Source organism: Crinia signifera, chromosome 2, assembly GCF_055691185.1.
Source record: "Crinia signifera chromosome 2, ASM5569118v1, whole genome shotgun sequence".
NCBI classification, from domain to species: Eukaryota; Metazoa; Chordata; class Amphibia; order Anura; family Myobatrachidae; genus Crinia; species Crinia signifera.
The window spans coordinates 217,417,493-217,443,507 of record NC_139218.1 but is presented as its reverse complement, the minus strand read 5'-3'; the positions used below and the strand labels follow the sequence as shown (position 1 = coordinate 217,443,507).

Here is a 26,015-nt window from a genome sequence, read left to right as displayed (position 1 = left end):
ACAATTGACGTGAACCCGAAGCGTGGCGAGCGCAGCGAGGGGCGGCGGTGCGCTTTCTCCTACCTTTTCATTCCCCTACTATCCACGTCGGCGTGGAGTTGAGAATATAAAGTGTGGCGAGCGCAGTGAGCCACCGAGCCCGAAGCGTGGCGAGCGGACGCGTATACCTGTGAAGTTATACGCGTCCCCTCGAGGGGCTCGCCACGCTTCGGGCTCGCTGCGCTCGCCACGCTTTATATTCTCAACTCCACGCCGACGTGGATAGTAGGGGAATGAAAAGGTCGGAGGATGCGCACCGCCGCATCCTCGCGGCCGTGCTAGGAAACAAGTACCACAGGATTTTATTCTGGATTTCATTGATTATTGGGCCCTTCACTCTTGTATTTTGTCTAATATATTCCACCAATGGCTCTATCGCCAGCACATACATTAATGGGGACAAGGGACAGCCTTGCCTCGTTCCATTTGAGATACTGAATTTATCTGAGATAAATCCATTACACAAGACATGTGCCGATGGCCCCCTATAAAGTGCCATAATAGCTTTCAAGAGGTTGTCCTGAAGTCCAAACTTATGAAGCACTTTTTCCATATAAGACCAATGTAATCGGTCAAAGGCTTTCTCCCCATCTAACGATGGAGCCATTAGCGGAATTCCCTTTGACGCCACATTCCTCATGATATCCATTGCTCTACGGATATTATCCGGACCTTGTCTATTTGGAATAAATCCTGTCTGCTCAACTTTAATTAGTTCCGTTAGAATTGGGGTTAATCTGTTTACAATCATCTTCGCATATATTTTAATATCACTGTTTAGGAGAGCAATGGGCCGATAATCTTGAGGGGAAGTTAAGTCTTTACCTTTCTTTCCTATCTGAACTATTCGTGCCTCTAGCATTTCTTCTGGGAATTTTCCCTTTTGGCACCCCTCTTGGAATACCTAAAGTAATATTGGTGCAATGTCTTTTTGGTATGAATTATAAAAATTATCGGTACTTGTGTAGTTTCACAGCGCCAGCATGGCGGCTACTTCCGGTTTGTACGCTCGGCAAACTATCTAAAATAAACTAACTTAACTCCATGCCAACATGGATAGTTCATACCCCCCACTATCCATGTTGGCATGGAGTTGATTTTAGATAGCGTGGCGAGCCACCGAGCCCGCAGCGAAGAGAGCCCCGCAAGTGGACTCAGACGCACGGCACCATGCTGGCGCCGTGAAACTACACAAGTACCAAATTATTTATATAGCCGTCTGGGCCAGGGGCTTTATTTATTTTTAAAGTTTTGATTGCTTCTATTACTTCTTGTATACTCCAAGGCTCATTAAGCTTATCTAGTCTCCTTTGATTAATCTTAGGAAGATTTATTTTACTTAAAAAAGCATTTATATCTTCCGTAGAGGGTTGTACAGTGTTGCTATCTTCCTTCAAATTATACAGATGTCTGCAAAGATGTTTGGGATCTCTGCTGGATTCATTATCTTTATCCCCTTTTCATTATATAAGCTTTTAACCGCATTCCTATATCTTACGCCCTTAATCCTTTTACCCAATAGGTGCGATGCCTTATTCCCCTCTACATAATATCTTTGCTTAAAACGACCTGTTTCTCTGTTAATTTGTTTAATAATTATTATTTCTAGCTCCTCTCTTGATTTATTAAGTTCCTTTAGGACTTGCTCATTAGAGGGATGTGACTTATGTTCTTGTTCAAGTTTCTTAATTTTACCTTTTAGTATCGCTACCCTTTGAATTATCTTACCCCTCAGAACAGCTTTCAGAGCACACCAAAAATTTGTCGCATTAGTTTGTTGGAGGTCGTTAAAAAGTAAATACTCTTCGATTGCCTCTTTTATTGAATTCTTTGTATCTGGAGAGGAAAAGATGTAATTCGGACATCTCCGTATTCTAGGGATTAAGCAGGGGCTATTTTCTTCCCACTTCATAAGTAACGGAGCGTGGTCAGAACACATTCTAGGAAGAATCTCTGCCTTTTTTTTATATTTTGTAAAGTACTTCTATCAGTGAAGGCAAAGTCTATGCGTGTATATGTCTTCTGTACATTCGAGAAAAAGTACAGTCTGGTGTCGTTGGATCTTTTATTCTCCACATATCATATATTCCTGCGCTATACAATGCTTTATTAAATTCTTCTGAGGCTTTAGTTAGTGTGTGGCGAATTTTTGGTTTACTAATTCCTGATTTAACCAGGCTAAATACACTCCCTACTGCGAAAATGCACCCCCCACGCCACCCCCCACTATAAACGTGAACCCGAATCGTGGCAAGCGCAGCTAGACCGCGAGGGGCGGGGGTACGCGTCCTACGACCTTTTCATACCCCTACTATCCACGTCGGCGTGGAGTTTATTCTATATAGTGTGGCGAGCGCAGCGAGCCACCAAGCCTGAAGCGTGGCGAGCGGACGCGTATACCTGTGAAGTTATGCGCGTCCCCTCGCCACACTTCGGGCTCGATGGCTCGCTGCGCTCGCCACACTTTGGAAAATCAACTCCACGCCAACGTGGATAGTGGGGGTAGGAAAAGGTCGTAGGACGCGTACCGCCGCCCCCTCGTGGGCTCGCTGCACTCGTCCCGCTTCGAGTTCACGTTTATAGTGGGGGGTGACGTGGGGGTGCATTTAACATTGTAAGCACTCATTAGGGTGCATTTAACATTGTAAGCACCCATTAGGGTGCTTATACAATTTTTAATCGCATTGTATGGCATTGTATGCCATATACAATGTCATACAATTTTAAAATGTATGCCATTGTACAACATCGCGCGATATCGCATCACATACCATTGTATGCCTTATGCCGTGGTAATACACAAGTACCAAATATCGCATCGTATGCCATACATTGGCATGCGATGCGATCGTACACGATTTTTGATTGTACAAGCACCCTGATGGGTCCTTACAATGTTAAATGGCCCCCCATAGTCAACGCCACCCCTAGGATCGCCAACCCGAAGACTGGCGAGCGTGGTGGTACGTGTGCTCTGACCTTTTTATACCCCCACTAATCACGTCGGCGTGGAGTTGTTTTTAGATAGTGTGGCGAGCGCACGTGGAATACGAGCCCGAAGCATGACGAGGGGACGCGCAATAAATGTAAAGTAATCAGTGTCCGCTCGCTGCGCTCGCCACACTATCTAAAAGCAACTCCACGCCAAGGTGGATAGTGGGGGTATGAAAATGTCGGAGGACACGTTGATAGTGGGGGTGGCGTTGCCAATGGGGGTGCATTTAACATTAAAAGCACCCATCAGGCTGCTTGTACAATTAAAAATCAGATCGCATGGCATGCCGCTATATTGCATGCAATGCAATGCGATTGTATAAGATGTAATCGAATCAAAATCGGGGGCGCCGTGCTAGGAAACCAGTACCAAAAACGTTTCCTTCTCTTTCAGTATTTTCCCTTCTCATTCCTTTTACCCCTTTGCTGAGTAACTATAACTCTGTCGATAAACATACAACATATATACCTAAACAAATTTCACAAATACATACACATAAGGCTTTACCACTAAAGCCCTCCGACCCTCCCTTTGAGGGTTCCATTAAGATCTAGTGGGGGTAGCAACTTTTAATATCCCCATTTATCAGACCCTAAGAAATATTGATTATTTTGTTTAAATTCCTATATTAATTCCCGGTACTATTCTGTGTAGTGAAATCGCATCGCATGGCTTTTTGTGCCTTGCGATGTGTGCGATGCGATCTCAGTAGTTAATTTAGTTAATTTATTCACTGCACCCTGAGTGAAATCGCATCGCAGATGAGATGAGATCAGATGAGATGAGATCTCAGTAGTTCATATGATAAAACACCTAAAACAGCACCACTCTCCACGTCACCCCGAAGCGTGGAGAGTGCAGCGGAACACATCCTCCGACCTTTTCATACCCCCACTATCTATGTCAGCTTGGAGCTGATTTTATATAGTGTGGCGAGTCACCGAGCCCGAAGCGTGGCAAGCCCCGCGGATTACTTTACATGTATTCTGCGTCCCCTCGCGGGGCACGTTACGCTATATAAAATCGATTGCACGCCGATGTAGATATTGGGGGTATGAAAAGGTCGGAGGATGCGTTCCACCGCCCCTCGCGGGGCTCGCCACGCTTCGGGGTGACGTGGAGAGTGGTGCTGTTTTAGGTGTTTTACCATATGAACTACTGAGATCTCATCTCACGCCACAAAAAAGGGACATGCAATGTGATTTCACTCAGGGTGCAGTGAATAAATTAACTAAATTAACTACTGAGCGTACGTAGGAAATCTGGGCGCCCTGCTAGGAAAAAAGTACCTAATTCCCTATATAGTAAATGTATAGTAGGAGTGGTGGTTAAATCTGGCATATATAGGGAGGAGAGGGAGAGAGGGAAAAAAAAGTGCATATCATAAGTACTAGCCAAAACTAGCTTTTATACTTTTAATTGCTTTCACACAAACTTTGTAGTTCTGTATTTTTCAATATGCAAATAGTGTTGTAAGACTCATATTATTGACAAGTTTCCTACATTTTAGCCCCCTGATATGGTAAAGTTTCTTTATTTGGTCCACACAGACGGAAAGAACTGTGTATACTTACATGGAAAATCAATTCAGGTTGTGCTTGCAAAGCAAAATTTCTCTTATGCGTTATTTGTTGGTAAGCCTGCATTGCTTACATACGTTAAAAAAAAAAACAACTTTATTGCAAAATCACAAATCATAACACCTTTCACATTTTATATAAAAGTTATTGTATTTTCTGGTAATTAAATAGTTAAAAATGTGTTCATCTGCCTTATGCTTTTTAATGAGCTTTGCTGAGTTAGTAAAATGCCCAGCCAAAGAGGTTTAAACAATAATCCATATTAATAGCCAGGCAGTGCTAATTAAATTAGTCTGATCTTATTCTATAATTTGCAGATTTCAACACGATGCCATCATCAAATGGACCACACAGTCTCATTGCAAATGGAGGTCTGAGTCAGCCACCTATAATCCCCAATGGGATGCCAAACACTGTAGTGCCATGTGGAACAGAGAAGACTATGGCCAATGGAGTACTTAATGGGCATGTCTCTGTCCACCCAGATGGCCCTTTTATAGGCTATATTATTGCTATTCACAGAAAAATGGTAAGAGTTTCTTTAATTTTTATTTGTCTTTACAAATGGTTTGCAAAGTCCTGTAGTCAGTGTGATTGATTGCACAGAAAAATATTTGGGCAATATTGTTTGGTCCCAACCGTGTGTTGTATTTTCGATTTTGAAATGATAGGAGAGACGCATCAAGCACTTCAGTGGCGCAGCTTTCTGATGAGCAAGTTTGGTGTACAGAACATGTAGTGCCTGTACATATTTAAATCTGATCATACATCTGTGCGCTGTCTTTTTTTTTTTTTTTTATTATTATTATTATTTTTTTTAGAGACACCAGTTCCCACACTGAGTGCTCCCCAGAAAGCTGTTACTGCATTGCACACAGCCGATAGTACAGTATAACAGGGATGGGTTAAACTAGGACAGCGGTTCTCAAACTGTGGGTCCTGATCCCAAAGTGGGTCCTGACCTCAGCATGGGGTCGCGACTCCATGTTGATGACAATCAGGCTGATGACTTTTCTAATCTCAGTCAGTGGGCAGTATTCAATGTAAAATATCGCCATGTGCAGCAAATCCTGTTTAGGATTCGCTGCACACTCGCTTTGTTCCGGAGGGCTGTCTGCCTCTCGCTCTCCCAGTATTCAATGTCGGAGGGGCTCATTGCCCCTTGCGGCGAATCTTAACCCCTGCAGCGGACGAGCGTCCGCTGCAGGGAGCCGTGGGATGGTGGCAGGCAGGGAGATGGAAGTCTCCCTGCCTGCCCCAGAACGTATGTGGGGGGAGGTGGGCTCCCCGGGAGCCAGGCAGCACAGGCTGCCCCCCGGGAGAGCCAACAGGGGACCGGGTATTCACTGTACCTGATCGTGCATATGTAATGATCGGGTGCAGTGAATATATGAATATCTAATGAGCGGCTCGGCTCCCGGCCCCCTGCTGGCTGCTCTGTTTAAAACAAAAAAGATATATATTTTTTAAAATTAAATATATATTCATGTGCTATAAGCACATGAATAAAAATAGCATGCCCTTGCACAGAATAAAATTCCTGATTTTTTGACACCAAAATTAAAACAAAAAAAACTTTTATTTTAAAAGTTCACATTCCACTTCTCCATGGAAAGATGGAGAATTGCTACACGGAGAGACACTGCGAAAATCACTTAGAAAGACGGCGAGAAGTGCACGTTGAATAGGGTTGTTCGCTTTTTGAGACCAAAATTCTCCGTCCAACGCGAGAAAAGCACAAACTCGCCATAAAACATGGCTAATTTTTCTCATTGAATACTGCCCATTGATTCAAGGAGTCTGAAAAATCTGTTGAGTTGTCTGTTATTTTAGACTCTGCACATCATTTAGTGCCTCCACAATGCTGCCATGTATGTGCTGTCTACTGACTACACAAGTGATGTGATGCCCTTATACTGTAACTCGCTAGGGTCCTGTAATTATTTTTATTGTCTGATGGGGTCCCAGAGCTAAATCCTTTGAGAAACCCTTAACTAGGACATGTAATGCTGTTTTGAAGAAAAAGGTAGTAACACCAAATACTGATAAGGTTTATATTTCTCTTCTGTTCATTTAATTAGTATTTTGTTCATTGATAAAAATGGCACTTCTATTTTTAAAAGCAGTCTTACTTTGCAGCATTTGGTACTTATCTCCCAGCACAGCGCCCATCGCATAAGATTGTATGCCAATTAAGGCATACAATCTATACAATTGAAAAGATTTTTAATTGTATGTTCAATATCGCATCTTATGGATCTCATCTTATGGATCTTATGCATCCATAAGATAAAAGATCCATCAACACCAACCCGAAGCGTGGTGAGCGCAGCGAGCCTGCGCGGGTCGGCGGCACGCGTCCTCCGACCTTTTCATACCCCCACTATCCACGTCAGCGTGGAGTTGATTTTATATAGTGTGGCGAGCGGACGCGTAATACCTGTGAAGTAATGCGCGTCCCCTCGCGGGGCGCGCTGCGCTCGCCATGCTTTGGGCTCGGTGGCTCGCTGCGCTCGCCACACTATGTAATATCAACTCCACGCCAACGTGGATAGTGTGGGTATGAAAAGGTCGGAGGACGCGTACTGCCGCCCCTCGCGGGCTCGCCACGCTTTGGGTTGGTGTTGATGGATCTTTTATCTTATGGCTTATTATGGATCTTATGCATCTTTTGGATGCATAAGATCCATGAGATCTATAAGATGCGATATTGTACATACAATTAAAAATCTTTTCAATTGTATAGATTGTATATCTCGTCTATGCACAAACACATAAGATGCATGCAATGCTTGCGATATCGTCCGGACACATATAATCTAGATCGTGGGCGCCGTGCTAGGAAATAAGTACCCAGCATTTTTTCCACACCTGCCTAAAACCTTTGCACAGTACTGTATTTTTAAATTATTTTTTGATTTGCGGTTTGGCTTGCTTCAAAGTAGGTCTTTGAGGATAGTGTATATAACTCCTACACGGTGTCAGCGACGGCTCTACCACTAGGCAGCTTTAAGGTGCCGGGATCTGGGGGGGGTTTGCCACCAAGTTTGCCTATCAAAAAATCAAGGATATCTCTGATGATCCTTGTTGTACTTAATGCAGGTGGTTGCTGTGGAACTTCTAAGACCTCACCTCTATACTTTCTCTTAAGGCATACTTCCCTACTGTACTTCCCTCTCTTCCTTGTACTTTCTTGTGGGTGGCAAAGGGGAGGGTGCTGGGGATCCTCCAGGGAAAGCAGGAGACTTGCCCACCTTCCTGGGAGGCTGGGCGGGTCACTCAATTGTTAAGAGGCTCCCTGCTATTCCAGAATGTTAGGCAAGTATGCATTAAGTGGTTGAAAAATGGTTATTGGTGGCAGTGTGTGTGTGTGGGGGGTGGGGGGGGGGGGCAGTAGGTTGAAGTTTTGCCGAGGGGGCTGAGAAGCCTTACGCCGGCCCTGCATGGTCTGTTCTGGAACAGCCTATTGGTATGGAACCGTCTTCCCTGGTTTTTGGTTGTAATACATAACCAGTGTGGCTGCAGGTAGCATTCTAGTTCCCAAGCACTATTGAAAGACACCACTTCTGGCATTACAGTTATTCCCTGGTAAAATAAGAGGTTATGAGTCAGTTCTTTTTAAACTGAAAAATAATTAAATATGATTTTATGATGTCAGAAGTGCCTGAAATACTTTATAGTCATGTAATGATTCTCGCTTGCTAGTCAGTCAGTCTCTGTCTCTCTCTTAATAACAACTAGCTGATCTTAACCTAATACGACATTTTAATTTTTGTGTGGACATTTATGTAAATGTGCCAAGTCTGTAATGTAAGAAAACTTGTAATTACCTTATTTCATTTAATTGGTCTTTAAGGCATTGCTGGTTGACATTTTGAATTAGTTTATTTATTTAAAATTTAAAATAAAAAAAATGTGCAACTTCTGTATCAGAAATTCAACATTTTGTACAGGTGGTTTCAAATTAAGCTTGTGGATTGTGGCCTGTGGATACTGTAGTAAAAGCATAGGAGACCTTGAAAATGGCGGTTGAGAGTCCAAAGAGAAAATTAAGTTATGGATGTGTTCTCAATCACCTAGTGTTTTGGCTTACAGCAATTGGTGCAGATTGTATGCTCTTCCATGGATAATGAGTACTTTTTTCCTAAATTGTGTGTCTTGTGCTTCATAACCGCATATAAAGTTATATCTAATTGCATCACATCAGAACTGTCTTGTAATCTGATGGGACTGCCATGCTACGGAATTCTATCCTCATGTATCCCTCCTATTATCCCTATAGATTGTAAGCTTGCGAGCAATGCCCTCCTATCTCCATGTCCGTTTGTATCTACCCAGTTTGTTTAATCACTGTTGTCTCCAATTGTAAAGCGCAACGCAATATGCTGCGCTATATAAGAAACTGTAAATAAATAATAAATAAAGTGGCTCACAGTGTACCACTCATACTAGATTAGTATTTACAACAATATGGGGAATGTTACATGATATGTATGATGTCTTTTTTTTTTTTTTTGCCTAGCTAAAGTAATTTAGGGGGGAATTCAGGTGGCTGTCGTAATTTACTATGGGCTAAGTCAGGGCTGGGCAATTGCGTCCCTCCAGATGTTGAGGAACTACACATCCCAGCATGCCTTGCATCAGTTGCAGCATGGCCACATAGCAAAACTAATGCAAAGCATCCTGGGATGTGTAGTTCCTCAACATCTGGAGGGCCGGAATTGCCCAGCCCTGGGCTAAGTGGTTCCCCAGGACTCAAATGTACCCTCCAGCAGCTTTTATCTGGGATTTTTTGGGGTGGACCTCAGCAGGCTCAAAAAAAGGTTGTTAGGTTAAAAAAAATTAAGTATCATAAACCTTATCATATATTCTATGTGTTAACACACAAAAACAGAAAATGTAACTGGCTGTAATTGAATAGTCAAATCCTAAAGAGTGCAAAATAAACTTGAGATAAGCCCTGTTTTTTCACACCTGCTAATTTTATTTCTCCACCGCCACACACGGGTGCCGGACGGGGTCCTGACAGTCTGGATCCCGACAGTCCTTTATCCGACGGCGGGATCCCGACAGTCATTTACCCGACGTCGGGATCACGACTGTTAAAACACCGACAGACGGTTCCCGACGGCCACCGGCTACTCTCCCTCATGGGGGTCCATGACCCCCATAGAGATAGACTATAATGCACGCAAGGGGCTTTGTTGTGCTCCCCATGCTGTCTGAGTCCGGCCAGTCGGGATCCCGACGTTGGGCTAATGACTGTCGGGATCCCGACTGTCGGAACCCTATACCACACCCTTCACACACATGAAATGCTAGCACCAGTAGTTGGGGTGCACTTGCATTGTTCTTTTGTCACAAAAACGATGCAAAGTAAGTTTTTGTTAGGGGATCTATCATTAAACAGCTGGATATTTTGCACAAGTCTGGTATGGACACATCTGTAAAATGCAATGTAGTAAAACAATGGTATATTTTTAAACAATTAAAAAAGTTCCAGATAACCTAATATTGTCTACTGATTAAAACAGTGTTGTAGTAAAGTGTTTGTATTTATTATTTTAAAAACAATATGCACAGTTATTTGGTGTTTTGCATAATCTACTTTTTTGTTTCTTTTTTTTGTAAAGATGAGAACTGAGCTTTATTTCCTGTCATCTCAAAAAAATCGCCCAAGCCTATTTGGCATGCCGCTAATTGTTCCCTGCACTGTCCATACCCGCAAGAAAGATTTGTATGATGCGGTTTGGATTCAAGTGTCCAGGCTGGCAAGTCCTCTTCCTCCACAAGAAGCCAGCAACCATGCACAAGACTGGTACGTACAAGTTATGGCGGGCATGTCCAAACTACGTCCCTACCATCATGCCTTGCCACAGTTTTGCTATTAGGGAATGCTAAGAATATGGCAAGGCATGCGTAGTTTCAGAACAGTTGGAGGGCCACAGTTTGGACATGCCTGAGTTATTGGAAACCCCTGCCTTTATCACAACATTTATCATTAATAAAGCTGGGGATGGTCACAGAGTAGGCTATTTCTCTAATGATGCTTCTATCTAATGCTAGTTCAACCATTTCAGCCAGATACCCCCCACCCGCTGACTCACTGCAGCAAAGGTCCTGGAGGAAAATGATCTGTATTATATTAATGTACATGGACCTCAGACAATATACAAGATTCTCTCCTCAGTTTTGTGATAAGACCATATTGTGTATGTTGCTCCTGAATAGTATGCATCTTAAAGCGATTTATGCATAAAAAAAAAAAAACATGTAAAAAATATTGGCATATATATATAATAGTTTGCAGGAGGTGCGGAATGCTGGCCCATCTCGGAAGTTTTTTTAAAGTTATTATTTACAAGACAAAACCAGGTTGGCTTTGCCTTGTAAATGATTCCTGTTTTAAAAACCTTCCAAAATAGTCATCCCTGACCTCCGGCAAACTCTGACCCTATTGTATGTGCCCCCTGGTTTGGGTAGCATTATATGCAAGTCAGGTGCACAAAGCATATCTGATTTTAATAATCACCAAAACGCAAATGGCCAATCAGTTGTGCACTCCAGTGGTAGTTCAAATAAAAATGGAATCTATATGTATATATTAAATAGCTACAGCTGTGATATGTCATTGCTTCAGTACAGATACTGTATTAAGGGCTTTTCAAATGTGCTTACAATCCAACTGGTCTTCATTTATCTTCCATTTTCAGTGATGATAGCATGGGATATCAGTATCCTTTCACGTTGCGAGTGGTGCAGAAAGATGGTAATTCATGTGCGTCTTGCCCGTGGTACAGGTAAATCATGATTAATGAAATTGCTTGTTTTATAGACTGTTCCTTTTACTGCCTCATAATACAATATGCATTGACGATTCATTGTGAGTATTGAAATTTTAATAATTCTGCCATATTCATTTATTTTGTTTTATTTTTGTCAACTGAACACAATTTAGTTTAATCTTTATGAATAAAACAGTGAATAAAACAATATATGCTCATTGTGAGATAGTCTTTGGGCATACTATAATCACAAATAATCATACAAGTTTATTAAATGCAAAAGCCACATTTTGGAGACAAGTGTGCCTTTCTCAAGCTGATTATATAGCTAACTAGGGGGTAGTGTACATCTAGAGGGCACATGTATATCAGTACTATACATAATTACATTTAATTTATAGATGGCTCAACTAAAAAAAAATAGTTGTAAATATGTATGCATCAATCCCAAATATCCAGTATTTGTGGGAACGAGAGGCAATGATTAAAATTACAGAAAAATCTGTTAAGCATTCAAAGGGCGTTATTGATCAAACATTTTACAACTGTATAATATTGTAGAATATTTATTTTTTAGAACTGTTTTATTTACTGGGCAGTATGCAATTCTTTTGATTCCCCACTTTTTCCGGTGAACTGGGCTGTTTTTCAGCGGTGAATCTATTAACTGTATTCAATGTTCACTGCTCGCCTAAAGCGAACAGCGAATGCCGACCAGTTCTCAGTTTCATAGTCGCTGCAATTCGCTGATGTATTTCAATGGGGTTTTGACTAATTCGCCAAGAGTGTATTCAGTGCTAGAATGGAGAACGGCTTTCATCGTGATTTTCGCAGAGTTTCTCAGTTTGGCATTCGACATCTTTTTAAGGTGAACTGGAGTGTGTTTTAAAATAAAGGTTTTCTATTTATTTTTTGGGGATCAAAAATCAGTTTTTATACTATGAAGGGAATTACTATTTTTAATTAAAAACACTGATAACATAAAAAAAAAAATTCTTAAAATTTTTTTTTTTTACATGACGTAAGCATGGGGGCAGGGACCTGCTCATTAATATTCACTGCGCTTGGTCCCGTTCATTAAATATGCATGTGCGGGACCATCACAGCGCGCCCTGTACCTCCCTGCCAGCCCTGTCTCCTCTCCGCCGCAGAAGACTCCCACCACTGATCAGTTGAATAGGGTGGAAAAGGGGCTTGCGGCAAAATGGGAACCCTGGAGAATCACGGCGAGTGCACGGCAAATCCAAAATGCTGTGCACTCGCCGTAGCAATGAATACGGGCCATTGTCTCAAAAGCCTCCCTAGGTTAAACATGCATGTGTTCTTTTCAACTTTTGACAGTTTTAAATGACAGGGATTACCATTAGAGGTTAAATTGATCTCTAAAGGCCCCCCATACACTTGTACAATTTGGGTGGTTTTCATTTGATTCAGATGGTTTGGACAGAAAAATTGGTTGAAAAGTGGCCAAATCACAGGTGTGTGATTGGATCCGATACGCATTCGTGATTGATTCGGAGTCAAAGGTCATATATGCAGAACATAGGACAAATCGTAATTGGACTTATGCTTTTTAGCACCCGCGATGTATCGCTTACAATTTTCCTGGAACTCCCACAGCAGCTCCCCAGGGGGTCCTTTTACATGCGATATATCACATGCAAAAATGTCACATAAAGTGCCAAATCAGAGATAAGCAGTCCCAGGGGATATTGGGTCTGACCTGTCTGAGGCACAAGTCAGACTAGTGTATAGGGGCTTTAACTCAAGTTGATTTAGGTTAAACTCATTAGTGCGCCCATTCTAGATGTTGTCCAAGGTTGCCAGGCTCTGAAGTATCTCTTGATTGCTCTTTATGTAGGTTTTGTCGTGGATGTAAAATTGATTGTGCAGAAGACCGCGCTTACATTGGTAATGCTTACATTGCTGTGGATTGGGACCCCACAGCCCTACATCTCCGTTACCAGACTTCACAAGAAAGGGTAAGGATACAGTCCTGGAGAATGTCAGGTGTCATTATATTTTTTTTTATTACTGTTTGTAAAGCCATACCATGTTGCTTAGTCAATAACTGCTTAATTGGAGCTTATAATCTAAATGTCCAAATACATATGCACTATGGCCCATTTAGTTACCATCCATTTTAACCTAGGAGTATGGGTATCCATATCCAATTAAAAAAAAATACTTATGACAAACAATAGATTATTTTGTATTAATATCATTTTTCATTTGGATATACATATTTCATGTTTATTTATTTTCCTGTTTTTCTAAGCTTGCATTCTGAAAGTTTGCTTTGGCAAAGAAATTAAAAAAGTTATTTACAATTATGCAAAGAGACCATCCCAGGGGAAATGCTATTTTTTTTTATTTGTGCACTAAGGGGCCCCGGAGGCTTTACTCTAGGTAAAGAGAGGTGAGGGAGAAAAGGAGACAATAAACCTGTTGAGGGAAATGTGTGGATTAGAGCATGAAGAGGTGCCTGACTGCACTAGCCCAAATTAGGCTAGGAAATCATGTGCCATGTAGATGCAAAGATTAGATCTATTTCTTCCCAGTGCTCTGGATGTCTTTTTTTATTGGGTTGTGTTTAGTGCTTTAGTCATTAGAACATCTTTTTCACTTTCTAGACATATATGCACAATTGAAAAAAAAAAAAATCCTTTAGTGGCGGTGTCCATACTTTTATTGTTATAAAGTAGAATGATGCCTTTGCAACTACAGTATTTTAGGAGATGTTTAAAAACGAAGTAAAACTGTAGCGACACCAGAGTGAAATCACTTTTATTTTACTCTTCGGCTTTGTTTTTGTTTAAAATGTTTGTTTGTTTTTTATGTTTACTCTTTCTAATGTAATAATGTTGGGCCTATTACATTTTTGATTTATTTTATGTTGTCTGTAACAGTGAGAATGTCCTCCACAGAACAATATTATATTTGTATTCTGTATTTGTACCCACCTTGGGGATTTTATAGTGAGAAATTTTGTGAGAAATAGTGAGAAGTCTGGGATTCATAGCTCAATTACTAAGTTAGTAATTTAATTGTCCCTTTTATTTATTTTTAGTGAATCTTAATTACATCAATGGTTCGTTTTTTTAGTCTGTGCTCTAGAACCATTTCCCCCTATGTTTTGTGTAGACTTCAGCCTAAACATCTCCTTTTCTCCCTCTTATGTACAGATTGTGGAGGAGCATGAAAGTGTTGAACAGAGTCGTAGGGCCCAGGCAGAACCCATTAACCTTGATAGCTGTCTACGGGCTTTCACAAGCGAAGAGGAACTTGGAGAGGATGAAATGTATTATTGTTCCAAATGTAGAACACATTGTTTAGCCACAAAGAAACTTGACCTTTGGAGACTTCCGCCAATTCTAGTATGTCTTGTTATATTCTTACAACTTTACGGAAATTGTATTGTTTTTAGAGTGTTTTGTAATGTAGAAGTTAATTGACATTCATTTACTGTACTTTAAACCTAGTAGTTTATTTGTTGTATGCCATCTAATTCATATCTGACAGTTTTATTGCATACTGTGGTCATGTTGTAGTACTATGTAGCTGCTAATAAGCTAGCATGCGCACATTGTTGTAGCTAGGAAGCATCTAGTGCATGGGTCTTCAAACTGTGGCCCTCCAGATGTTGTGAAACTACATGTTCCAACATGCATTGCCACATTTTTCCCTATAAGAGCATGCCAAAACTGTCAGGGCATGCTGGGACATGTAGTTCCACAACATCTGTAGGGCCACAGTTTGAAGACCCATGATCTAGTGTCATGTTTTATAGAATATATTGTATTCTATAACATTCCATAATGAACTGCTTTAGCATATATAAAAATAGCATGTACTGTATATGGTTTTTTTTTTTATCAGACTTGTATTTTGGCATCTTTCTTTATAATATGGTGAAATGTTTTTGGATCTTAGATCATCCACTTAAAGCGGTTCCAGTTTGTTAATGGTCGATGGATAAAGTCTCAAAAAATTGTCAAATTTCCCCGGGAGAAATTTGATCCGAGTGCCTTTTTGGTACCCAGAGGACCAGTACAATACCAGAAAAGGAAAGCAAGACTTCAGTGGAACGATCAAGCTGAACCACGCTTGATACAGGGTGACTTGAAGAAAATGGACTTGATAAACTCTTGTTCGGCTGGAGATGTGGATACACTCAGCAAGGTTCAGCCAATTATCAGTTCTTCCACAACAAATAATACTAAAGGTATTTAAAATATTTTTAATGTGTTGCTTTTAGCAATAGGTTTATAGGATCTTAAGTCTTTGCATTACTTTGAAGATTAAATTCAGTGCGGTGCACGTTGGTGATAAATTTAAGCTGCTGATTTGCCCTTTAGATGCAGAAATCTGATCACACTATGCACCTCCATGTCTGACCGTGTTTCAGCCAGCTTACAACTGATGTTAGGACAGTATGACTGATATGAGTGAGGCACAGTCTAATGGCTGTAAGGGGAAGGGGAAGCAACAGTCTAATTGCACTGGCATGATGGGGATTTATAATGAAATAGAGAACATTACACATACGTTCTAGTTACCTTACTTATAGGATCATCCTTGTTTTTATATCAGTCTGATAACTACTACTACACGTGCATGGCAAACAATTCACTGAGGTAGTAGACAGTAGTCGAATACAAATACCAAGTCCAGCTCATATATACAATACTTTACACTGGCAATGGTACAGGAGGGCTAAGCAGGAGCTGATTGATGTCGTGGGTCAGCAAGAATGGTACACAAGAATTAATGCAGAAATGAAGCACTCAGTAAATGTGGATCTTCTGGTTATCAAATCAACAACCTAGCACCATTTTCATTGTATACCTAATTAGTGTGGTCTCGGCCCATGTGCATGCAGGTGTGGGGACCAGTATGTGACAACTTTTTTTTTAAAAATAGAAGTAAGTTGCAATTGTCATTCTCCTGGTTATGGGGGTATTCAATGATTGTCATGCTCCCGCTGCCATCTCCTGACGGGGGAGATGGCTGCGGGGCCCTATTCAATGCTGTCTTCCCCGACTGCATTGAACAGGGGTTCTCGGCAGAACGAGCTGTTGGGCTCGTTCTGCCACGAAAAGCCGGAAAAAGGCAAGCTCCCGGCCGGAGTACGTCTATTTCCGGCTTTTCTTGCCGCTCGGCGGCCGGGACAAGTCGAGCAAAGCGAGAACGGGACAGGGGCACGGCTGTCGAGCTTGCCCGACAGCAGTGCCCCTGACATTGAATGCCCCCCTTAGTGTTCATTCTGCCACTTTCAATTTCCGTGCAGTTCATCTTCCTTGCCGGGGGGTGTTGCCTTCTTTTGTGGTGCTTCTAGCACACGTCTTGACTGCATATCTGTGCTGAAATACGGACCACATGAGCTACACCCCAGGCAGGAAAGTGAGGCGCAGTCTAATGGCTGTAAGGGGAAGCAACAGTCTAATTGCATGGGTTTTGAAAGATGCAGTGTGCTAGAATGAAGACTACTGGGGATGATTTGCCCACAGAATCTTTCTGCTGGTAGAGAATACAGCTGTTGGCCAGACTTGACCCCTTGACATAAGACTACAAAGTGAAGTTTAATGACCAATTCAGTATAAGTGTTTGATAGAAGTTAAAACTAGCATCTTATAATTGTGGATCTATTTTAAATCCAGCGCAGTAATTTCTCTTTCAATGGTCCTGGTGACACAGCTTCACATTGGGATGTAGGAGGGTCCGCAGGAGCCAGGCACCTATCCTAAAGCTTTTGGAGGGTAGGCTCCTCCCCTACTGCATCCCAGACTCCTCAGTTCGTGTTAGGTGCCCACTGGAGTGGGTGCTATTCTAAAGGGCTGCCGGAGCAGCCGAAGGAGTAGAGTTAGTTAGGGTTTTTATTATTTTATTAACTTTTACACTAGCTAGGTAGGCACAGTATCAGGATTCTCATTAGTGAATCCTCACACTGCTAGCGCAGCAGGAGCTGACAGAAGCGCGTCCTGTCAGCTCACTGTGCACAAGGGAGACGCTGTCTGGCCTCCCTGTGCAGCGCTTACAGCTTCTTTTAAGAAGCTGCCTGGGCTCCGGAGCGCTCTGAAACCGGCTTCACGCTAGGTGGGGATCATGGGGGACAGGCGCTCCGTGGTGGCGGCGGCCATTTTATGCGGAGCTTACACACTGAGCTCCTGATATGAGAGGACAGCAGTGTTGTTACAGGCATGTTCCGAGTGGTCCCCAGCTGAGGGGGAGATACTAGAACTAGGAGATCCTACAATGGGAGCGGCTGTCTGGGGGTAGTTGGCGCCAAAAGTCACAGACCCCGCAGCAGCAGGGGCTTGATCCCTTCCCTCACTCTGTTTTGGCGCCATTCAGAACGCTTGCAGCGGAGCTGAGCTGGCTTACAGATCCTGACAGAGTGATTGGATTTCCTGGGCATCGCTTTCCCCATTCTGAAGACTACAGAAAGCTAAGTGAACTGAGTATATTGGTTTTGTATATAATGTCTGTACATTTAATGCTGTGACTGTGTTAATTGAGAACATCATGTCTGAGCAACAGTCTGTGGTTTTGGGGGAGGGAGATCTAAATGCATTGAGCGCTTGCAGTGGTTGTACACTGAGATTTGTCCCTGAGCAGATAAGGGGGGCTTATGTATTTATTGCGCTGCTGTGAAACCCATGGGGAGTGAACCCCAGAGGGTAGTGCATCGGAGCTTGCGTGGGCGAAGTCCCTGGGCAGGTCTGAAAATGCTTTGGTGCATTACTGGACAGGCAGAGTGATGGCTTATAACTTCCCTAGACCATTGCCATTCTCTCAGCAGTCCCCTAGCTCTTTGCCTCGGACCCAGACAAATCCTGACTTATTACAGGTCATGCAGGATACGGCTATGGGAATCAGCAGGTTTAAATTACTTGTTGGACAAGTTTTATGGTTATTCTGTGGGGACCCCTAAAAGGTCTTATTCAGTGCCATTATTAGCTGCTGATGAGGAAGGAGAGTACACAGACATACCAATCAGGGTGATGTTTCTGAAGAGTCCTCAGCCTCAGGGGTAGAGGATTTTATTACTGCTGTTAAACAGGCATTAAATTTGTCTGTGAAGGATAAACTCCTGTAAAGGTTGTTTTTTATGAGACAGCGTAAAGAAACTGATATCTCCCTGCAAAGGGGCCTGGAAAACCCCTGATAAAAGGCTTCAGATACCTAAAAGATTTCTAAGCCTGTAACCCATGCCTGAGGCGCATGCTGACCTCTGGAAAAAAGTCCCAGTGGTAGATGCTTCTGTGGCACGTGTATCAAAGCCACAGGTGGAGCCACTGTGCTACCAGTACAAGGGGTAGCAGCGTTTAAGGACCCCATAGACAAAAAGCTGGAGGGTAACCTCAAGGCAATATTTGAAGGGGTGGGATACACCCTACGCCCTCTGATTGCTTCAGCCTGGGTCTCTAAGGCCATGATCGTGTGGGCCAGAAATTTGTGCACTATTTTACACGCTGACCCTTGTGTGTTATTGCTTGCAGAGAAGCTTAAAAGCGGCTGCAGAGCATGTATTGGAGTCTGAGAGGAAGCTCTCAAAATGGCTGCCAGAGTTTCCACAGTGTCTGTAAATGCCAGGAGAGTGCTCTGGCTTAAGGCTTGGGAGGCAGATAATGTGTCTAAGAAAGCCTTAGAGGCATTAGCTTTTAAAGGAAAGCTGTTATTTGCTTCTGAACTGGAAGAGATTATTAAGCAGGCCACAGGTGGCAAAAGTACTTTCCTGCCAGCCAAGCAGACATCAAGGTTTTCTGCTTTCAGGCCGGCCTTGCGGCCCTCCCTTAGAGGAGGTGCGTCTTTTCGAGGGCAGCCCTTCAGGGGAAAGGTCCAAAAGTCTAAATTTGGTTCCTTTCATAAGAAAACAAACACAAAAGGAGAGGACAAACCCTCTGCATGACTGCCAAGGGTTTTGCCCGGCGGTGGTCAAGATGGGGGGACATCTGACACTGTTCAAAGACGCATGGGCATTGTTAGACCGGGATTCTTGGGTGTTAGAAATTATAACCCAGGGTTACAGAATTCCCTTCAAAGGTCTTCTTCCAAGAAGATTCATTCCCACGCCAATACCAAAGGGGGCTCGGCTCCGTACAGCTCCCTTGGGAGCGGCTCATTCTCTTTTAGAGAAGGGTGTGGTGATCCCGGTCCCCAGAGCGGAGTGGAAAAAAGGCTTTTATTCCACTCTGTTTCTGGTGTCCAAACCAGACAGGTCTTTCAGACCGATTCTCAATTTAAAGTCGTTAATTATCCATTTGTGGGTAGACCATTTCAAAATGGAGTCTCTACGGTCAGTGCTGTTAAGCCTGGACCAGGGAGAATTTTTGGCGTTCATGGATATCCAGGACGCGTACCTTCATGTTCCTGTTCACCCAGGACATCAGGCTCTATTGAGGTTTGAGATAGGAGACCATGCACTTGCAATTCCAGGCGTTGCCCTTTGGCCTGGCCACAGCGCCAAGGGTATTCACCAAGATAATGTCTGTAATGGCGGCTGTGCTTCGACTGAGGGGAATCACGGTGATCCCATATTTGGACGACCTGCTGTTCAAAGCGGAGTCAGCAGACATGTTGAAGAGTCACTTGGCAGAAGCCATCGGGTTTTTTGCAGGCTCACGGCTGGCTTTTAAACTTACAAAAGTCTCAGTTGGTGCCGTCACAGAGACTCCAATTCTTGGGGGTCATTCTGGTTACCCATCTACATCGGGTATTTTTACCGGAGGCAAAGGCCAGGGATCTGGTTGCCTTAGTCCAGGAGATTCTCAGCTCTCGGAGCACATCAGTATGGAGGTGCCTCAAGCTGCTGGGGAAGATGGTGGCGTCTTTCGAGACACGGCAGTTTGCCAGGTTCCACTCTCGGGTGTTCCAGTGGAACATTTTGACGGCTTGGTCAGGAAACACACAGACCATGAAATCCGAACAGATAGTGCTGTCTTCGGAAACTCGAGCCTCCCTGAAATGGTGGACAGACGTGGACTCCCTTCAGTGGGGGCGGTCACTGCAGTCCTGGAGCTGGCTGGTAGTCACTACCAACGCCAGTCTCAGGGGCTGGGGGGGGGCAGTAGTCTTGGACCTGCGTCTGCAGGGCTTGTGGACTCCAGAGGAATCTGCCTTACCGATCAACATCTTGGAACTGAGAGCTGTGTGGAAAGTGATGTCTCTAGCGGGAGACAGGTTACAGAGGCTCCCTTTAAGGATTCAGACCGACAACGCCACAGCTGTGGCGTATCTGAATCACCAGGGAGGCACACGCAGCAAACTGGCCATGTGGTAGGTGTCCAGAATCCTCTTGTGGGCAGAACAGTATGTTCCAGCCTTATCAGCTATATTCATACCAGAAGTGGAGAATATAGAGGCAGACTTCCTGAGCAGGGAGGAGCTGAAGGATGGGGAATAGAGCCTAAATCCTCAGATATTTCATCAAATTACCTTGAAGTGGGGAACCCCGGATGTGGACCTGATGGCATCCAGATTCAACCATCAGGTGCCCAGGTTTTATGCCAGGACGAGGGACCCACTGGCAGAAGCAGTGGATGCCATGACTATCCCCTGGGAGGGGAATCTTCTTTATGTTTTTCCGCTAGTCCCAATGCTGGCGAGAGTGTTGAAAAGGATACAGGCCCAGGCAATTCCAGTGATTTTAGTGGCCCCAGATTGGCCAAGGAGGTCCTGGTACTCGAGGCTTCAGAGATTGTCTGTTGACTCGTGGCGTCTACCTCTGAGGTCAGACCTTCTAAAACAAGGACCATCCAACCATCTGGATTCAGCTCGATTAATTTTGACGGCCTGGTTGTTGAAACCGCCATTTTGAGGAATAAAGGATTCTCAGAGGCAGTGATTAACACAATAATTAAAGCCATAAAGTCAATGTCTTCTGCAAATTACTATAGGGTCTGGAAGACCTATATTCGATGGTGTGAAAGACAGAAGTCATACACATCACGCTTTAAATTGGCAAAATTGTTGGAGGTTTTGCAGGTTGGTTTTTCCTCCGGGTTAAGCCTTCAGTCACTCAAAGTACAGATCTCGGCCTTGTCAATTTACTTCCAAAGAAGGATTGCATTGTTAACGGAAGTACAGAACTTCCTGCAGGGGGTGTCTCGATTTGAAACCTCCCTACAAGCAACCAGTAGCATCATGGGATTTATCTCTGGTTCTGGAGTGCCTTCAAAAGGCACCTTTTGAACGTTAAGGTCGGCTGACCTTAGATTCCTTACATGGAAACTGGTATTTTTGTTGGCAGTGGCGTCTGCAAAAAGAGTATCGGAGTTGGGAGCCTTGTCCTGCAAGGCTCCCTTCCTTATATTTCATGATGATAGGGCGGTCCTTCGGACAGTACCCCAATTTTTACCAAAAGTAGTCTCTGCTTTTCATCTAAATCAGGAGTTAGTTCTGCCTGTTTCAACCCCCAGAGGTTTCAAGGAAAAGGGACAAATTGAGGAATTTGGATGTTGTGCGCGCCTTGCGCATTTATGTGGACAGAGTTAAAAGTGTCAGAAAGACTGATACTTTGCTTGTTTTGTATGATGTACATAATAATGGTTGGCCTGCTTCTAAGCAGACCGTTGCTAGGTGGTTGCGCTCTATTATAGCGTTTGCATATACTAAAGTTGGTAGGCCTGTGCCAGCCAGAATTAATGCGCATACCACCAGATCAGTCACTACCTCTTGGGCGGTTCGACATGGGGCAACAGCTGAGCAGGTTTGCAGGGCTGCCACTTGGTCTTCTGTTCATACTTTTGCCAAATCCGATAGGTTCCATGAGTTCGCGTCGTTGGACGCATCATTCGGGCGAGCAGTGATGAGAACTGCAGACCTGAGCGTACCCACCCAAAAGGACCGGCTCTGGAACGTCCCAATGTGAAGCTGTGTCACCAGGATCATTGAAAGAGAAAAAGGGATTTTTGTAAGAACTTACCGTTCGAATCCCTTTCTCTGATATGGTCCTGGTGACACAGCGATCCCTCCCTTACGCTCAGTAAGTATGCCAGTGTTCATGATGTTTCATGTTATAATTGGTTGAAAAGTTAAATTTAAAATTGTGCATATAATATGTGCAGGCGTTGTACTGAGTTAATGTATTCCAGTGGCTTTGAAAGATTGAACTGAGGAGTCTGGGATGCAGTAGGGGAGGAGCCTACCCTCCAAAAGCTTTAGGATAGGTGCCTGGCTCCTGCGGACCCTCCTACATCCCAATGTGAAGCTGTGTCACCAGGACCATATCAGAGAAAGGGATTCGAACGGTAAGTTCTTACAAAAATCCCTTTATCAATCCTTACAGCTAATGCCTCTGTTTGAGGTCTGCTTCTGCCCCTATAACTTAAAAGCCAGTTTTCACACCTCAAAGAATTTTAAAGGCCCATACACACTGGGTGATTTTAAGCTGAAAGTAGCTCAGTTTTGTTGTTTGCGTTGTTTTCACGGGGCAACGGTGAGCGCTGATGCACGTTCCTGCATCATTGCCGCTCATCTCCTGGAAATACCAGGATTATTTCATCCTGTTTGGCGGTGCTTTGTTGTCCTTTTTATTTTTCAGTGTCTCTTCTCTTGGGATTTGTTGTACTTTCGCCAGAGTCTGGTCTATATTTACCTGCTGTATCCTCTAGCGAGAAACTTTTCACTCATGTTCTTCAAATTGTCGGGTAATTTGGTAGCATCGCTGGTAATCCGTTTGACTCGTCGTATACCTTGTATATATAATATTAGAGCAGTGTGAGGACCGGAACTTCAATACAAGAAAAGGTGTAAATAGACCAGGAGTGCTGCATGCAGAGACACATAGAGGGTGGTAAATCACAGCACTTGCACGGATTCCATAAGAAGACACCACACAGGGACTGTGTCAAAAAGCGGATGTTTAGGATTTTACACCATAAACCAACACAATAAATGACAGTGAGCTTACCTATATACCATAGTGGCATCACTCCTCCCTCTGTGTGTATCCCGAGGCTGACGTGAGCTGGTCTCCCAGCCGCTTCTGTCTGACCACTTACTTGATGCCCATGCGTCGTCACGTCCGCTTCCTCCCGGAGCTACACTGGGTTGCCATGCAACCAGCCCGCTGCGGAGAAGAAGATTTGCCAGAGAAAAATAACACACTAAATACATAAAAAAAATACAAACACAATCAATAATCTTGCAAATGTGTTTTTTAGTATTGTTGTACTTGTAATTCGTGCTATTACACCTATGTGGCCACCAGATGGTGCTAGAGTGCTGTGTTTTTATTCTCTCGCACTTACAATTTTATTTATTTATTTACAGTTTCTTATATAGCGCAGCAGATTCCGTTGCGCTTTACAATAGTAAACAGTGATCAAACTAACTGGGTAACAACAGACAGACTTGGAGGTTAGAGGTCCCTGCTGCAAGCTTACAATCTATACTTACAATGACCCATTATAATCTTTTATCTATTAGCCTAGTATTTATAAATTTAAAAAAATGCAAAAATTGTAGCACTATATGACTCTAAATGGCTTAAATAATGCCAAATAGAATTAGTGAAAAAAACATGGAAAACTGAAAAAAAAAAATTGAAAAACTGGACAAACCAAGAAAATCCATGTATAAAAAAAAATATATATATATATATATATATATATATATTTACAAATCTTAATCACGTTAATTAACATACAGCCAAAACTGATAAAGGAGATGTTGACGATAACATATTAACAAGAAATACATTTTTTACCATATTAATCATTCTATAATTCAAATTGATCTCAATCCTGCAGTGACACACAGAAGTCTCGTTCCTCTCTGATATAAATTTTTTAGGAAATTCTAAGAAAAGGTCGGAGGACGCGTACCCCTGCGCTCGCCACGCTTCGGGTTGGCGTTCATAGTGGGGGTGGCGTTAACAATGGGGGTACATTTAACATAGTAAACACCCATCAGGGTGCCTGTACAATTAAAAAATTGGGTCTGATCACATCGCATGCGATCGGGTCGCATGCGATGCGATCGAAACAATGACATAAGATGAAAATCGTGGGCGCCGTGCTAGGAAACAAGTACCATTCCTTTTCCCCACAATGGATGTAAGGCTGACTGAGTTTATTGATTCCTCGAATATCCGATATAATGGTAGTGCTATGACAGAACTCAATTCTTTTAGTATCCTACGGTGTATTTCGTCCGGGCCAGGAGATTTGTTACTATTTTGGTTCTGTAATCTATTTTTGACTATTTCCTCACTAAAACATACAGTTTGGGAGCAATCAAAAGCCGAGCATTTAATCTGTGGGAGATCTTCTGAAGATTCTTCCCTTGTAAATACCGAAGCAAAAAATTAATTGAATAATTCCGCTTTCTCTTTTCCATCTATTACCATGGTACCCTGGTTATTTTTTAGTGGGCCAATATTTTTCCTTCCTTAACAGTTTCCAGTTTATATAACTGTAGAATTTTTTGGGATTAGATTTGCTTTCTGACGCTTTTTTACGTTCAGTCTCTAATTAGCCATCTTAGTTGTATTTTTACATTTCATTTTCACATGGGCAAGACAGCAAGTATACCACATATTTCGAGGTACAAGTCAAGGCATGCCTAATCTTATATGCCTTGTCTGAAAACGGATGTCTGAAGTGGTCCCCCACGACTAAATAGTTGCAAGAGTCCCAACCCAGACATTTTGTGGCACCCAGCTTTCCTTGTTAGAAAATGTGTCGGTTTTTGCATACCTTCCAACTTTGGTAGCTCAGTAGGCGGGACGCTGCTGCTGCGCGACGAAGGCGTGCCGAAATTTTTGGGGGCCGTGGCCTAATTTGGGGGTGCGGCCTATAATCGTGGCTCTCCCGCGAGGCCACGCCCCCATTTTGCCGCTATGGGGGCATGACCCAGAGGCTCTGTGAGCCTCTAGCCATGCCCCCAGCCCCCTGGCTGCGGGAATAGACGCTGTGCGCACAGCGTTTATTCCCCGCTGCTTAGCAGCTGACAGGGGGGACTCCCAACAGCCCCCCCACACTGCCGCCCGCGGGTGGGACAGCGGGACAGGCCCTGACAATCGGGACTGTCCCGCTAAAATCGGGACTGTTGGGAGGTATGTTTTTGTGTCTCTCGTCCTGTGACATCTGTCTTCACTAGTACAGGTTGAGTATCCCTTAACTGAAATGCTCGGGACCACAAGCATTTTGGATAAGGGGTTTTCCTTTGGAATATTATATTTTTTTCCATAATTACCTGGTCCCCCGTTGGTGCCCTGATGGTTCCAAGGCGACCTTCAGGATCCTCTTCAGCGGCATCTCCAGTCCCAGGGGTGCATTGCACGGTTGCGACAGTGATGTCACTCTGGCAATGAACCCCTGGGACTGGAGATGCCGCTAAAGAGGATACTGGAGGCCGCTGTGGACATCAGGGGATGAGTTAAGTATGAAAAAAAGTGGTGGGGAATAAAAAAACAGAAAAACACCACGGTTTTCTGAATATATTGGTTTTTGGGTACTTATGTAGTATCTGGGCTGCCGATTTTCTGATTGTATGCCTTACCTTAAGGCATACAATCAGATGCGATTTGACGCGATTTTCGGCAAAATCGCATCCGATGCGATTTTGCATAGGATTCAATGTTAACAAGATCCTGTTCATTTCCCCATT

General features: G+C 43.3%; 1 protein-coding gene across 2 annotated transcripts in view; it reads left to right on the top strand.

Annotated features, from left to right (window-relative positions):
• The window catches only part of USP32 (ubiquitin specific peptidase 32), a 182,695-nt gene that overhangs the window by 146,787 nt on the left and 9,893 nt on the right, over positions 1 to 26,015 (top strand). For both annotated transcript variants that reach the window (XM_083173737.1, XM_083173736.1), the window contains exons 26-31: positions 4,932 to 5,143; positions 10,248 to 10,432; positions 11,328 to 11,414; positions 13,261 to 13,381; positions 14,585 to 14,776; positions 15,333 to 15,624. In XM_083173737.1, the coding sequence (XP_083029863.1) occupies positions 4,932 to 5,143; positions 10,248 to 10,432; positions 11,328 to 11,414; positions 13,261 to 13,381; positions 14,585 to 14,776; positions 15,333 to 15,624 (1,089 nt within the window). The remainder of the gene's footprint in view (positions 1 to 4,931; positions 5,144 to 10,247; positions 10,433 to 11,327; positions 11,415 to 13,260; positions 13,382 to 14,584; positions 14,777 to 15,332; positions 15,625 to 26,015) is intronic.